This window comes from Aplysia californica, unplaced genomic scaffold, assembly GCF_000002075.1.
Source record: "Aplysia californica isolate F4 #8 unplaced genomic scaffold, AplCal3.0 scaffold00938, whole genome shotgun sequence".
Lineage (NCBI taxonomy): Eukaryota > Metazoa > Mollusca > Gastropoda > Aplysiida > Aplysiidae > Aplysia > Aplysia californica.
The window spans coordinates 204,711-206,897 of record NW_004798208.1 but is presented as its reverse complement, the minus strand read 5'-3'; the positions used below and the strand labels follow the sequence as shown (position 1 = coordinate 206,897).

Here is a 2,187-nt window from a genome sequence, read left to right as displayed (position 1 = left end):
ATGATGATGATGATGATGATGATGATGATGATGATGATGATGATGATGATGATCATGTTAATGACGATGATGTTGATGATGATGATGATGATGATGATGATGATGATGATGATGATGATGATGATGATGATGACGACGATGTTATTTAAAAAACCACTCACGGCTGGAATCAGGGCATACTGGAACATAAGATAGTGATTTATCTTGCTCTGGCACTGATTTCTGAAACAAGAGAAAAAAAAGTCATGGATAAAATGTATGGCAACGCTTAGAATCATTTCAAAACGCAGCAAGAAATTTCAACTCTTTCTATACGACCTTTAAAAAATGTGAGGCAGCGTGGTGGAATCAGGCTCTTGTCAAAATAATCAAAATGAAGAAACTTGCATTTTTCCGCAGGTTTATTAAATTTTTGTTTTTTGGCACAACACCTTTCATGCCCATTAAAGAACTCATTTCTGCGTGGATTTTTCTGAAAAACATTGATTAAAGGCACAGAAAACGTAAATTTGCAGTTACCATGGTCTCTAAAACTTTGGAAATGACTAACCTTTGGCGGCCATTTTCTCACTAATTTTACCGCTGAAAACAGGTGACCCCCACCTACTTGTTTCGTAAATATCTTGACTAGTATTTAAGATAATTGGATACTTTTTACATCCAAATAATGTGGGTGGTTGGCGGGTGCTATGGTGTGGTTTGCTCCTTTTTTCCTGTCAAACATCAGTCTAACGTCTTAATCTCTCCTCCATCTTTTTTGTGTTTGTTACTCTCTTGTAATACCTCTAATCACTTATATGACCTTATTGTGTTGCAAGTGCCGTAAAACACTTACTAAAACTAAACTCATCCAAATAAAGACAAGTGAACAAGCTTTAAGATGATACCAATAACTCTACATGACATGCCCAAAAATTGACGAGAGCCTGATTCCACCACGCTGCCTCACCTTTAATACTGTACGTTGAATCTGGTATGTCTGACGTTTGCCAGTGCTGTCAGGTTTGCTTGTTTTTTTTGTATTTTTCACTTCATTTTATTTTCATTCCTTTCCTTTTCTTTCATTTTATTTCACGTAGAGTTGGGTTTTTTTAATTGGGGGGGTTGCTTTGCAGAGTCTTGTTTTGTTGTTTTGTTTTATTTTGGTAAGTGTTTTAAGGCGCTTGCACCTGAATGAGGCCAAATGAGCGCGCGGGATACAATAGACCTTTTCATTTTGGTAGAAACTAATTTTGAATTCTACCTGAATGGCGACAGAAGCATCCTTGTATCAAGTTTGAGCCACAAAGGGATCTTTAACGTGCACAACTCTCATATTATGGGACCTCCAGACTTTTTGCCCTGACCCGAGAAGGCTAGGATTTCTTTTATTTTTACCTACCCTAAGATCAGCCAGTCCAGATTATTCTGACATAAATCTATGGTTTCAACTTACAACTGAATGAAATCCAGGAACATGACGGATCTCCACAGATATAAATTCTATCCATTTGCAGAACACGAAAAAAATGTTGTTGTTGTTGTTGTTGCTGCTGCTGCTGCTGCTGTTGAGACATACATCCATCGGCGCTATTAGTGTGCTATTTTTTTGTGTTTGTTTGAAGCTGTTGTTGTCGTTGTTGTAGATGTTTTTGTTACTCTTTATGTTATTGTCGCATGTGTTGTTGTCGTCGTTGTTGTTGTTATTGTTGTTGTTGTTGTTGTTGTTGTTGTTGCTGTTGTTGTCTTAATAGTTGTTGTTGTTGTTTTGTTGCTCTGTTACTTTTGTAATTGGGGTAGGTGAAGAGTGAGTATATTATGTCTGTTGTATTGTCTTTGCAATGTGTTTTCGGTTGTTGTTGTTGTTGTTGTTGTTGTTGTTGTTTGTTTGTTTTGTTGTTGTTTATAGTTCTCGTATCTGTTGTAGTAGTTGTTGTTGTTGTTTGTTTTGTTGTTGTTTATTGTTCGTGTATCTGTTGTAGTTGTTGTTTTTTCTTATACTTTTGTAACATTTAAGTCACTGTACTTTCCGCCTGAACTACACCATATCACAGACACAACCAGTCTCGAACAAAAGGAGAGAAAAGAAAGAGTTTCTAATCACACACAGAGGCTAATTATACTTCGTGACCAGTCGAAGGAAACAGGATGCAGCACCTGAAGGATGAGGAGGTCGAGATCTGGGTGATGGTTGGGGGGTGGGGATTG

General features: G+C 37.3%; 1 protein-coding gene across 1 annotated transcript in view; it reads left to right on the top strand.

The window, feature by feature from the left end:
• Positions 1-2,127: 2,127 nt before the first annotated feature.
• Positions 2,128-2,187, top strand: part of LOC118477201 — a gene marked incomplete at its 3' end in the record, with an annotated part of 9,860 nt that continues 9,800 nt past the window's right edge. Inside the window, 1 exon segment of the mRNA XM_035972982.1 lies at positions 2,128-2,169. Coding sequence (XP_035828875.1) covers positions 2,128-2,169 — 42 coding nt within the window.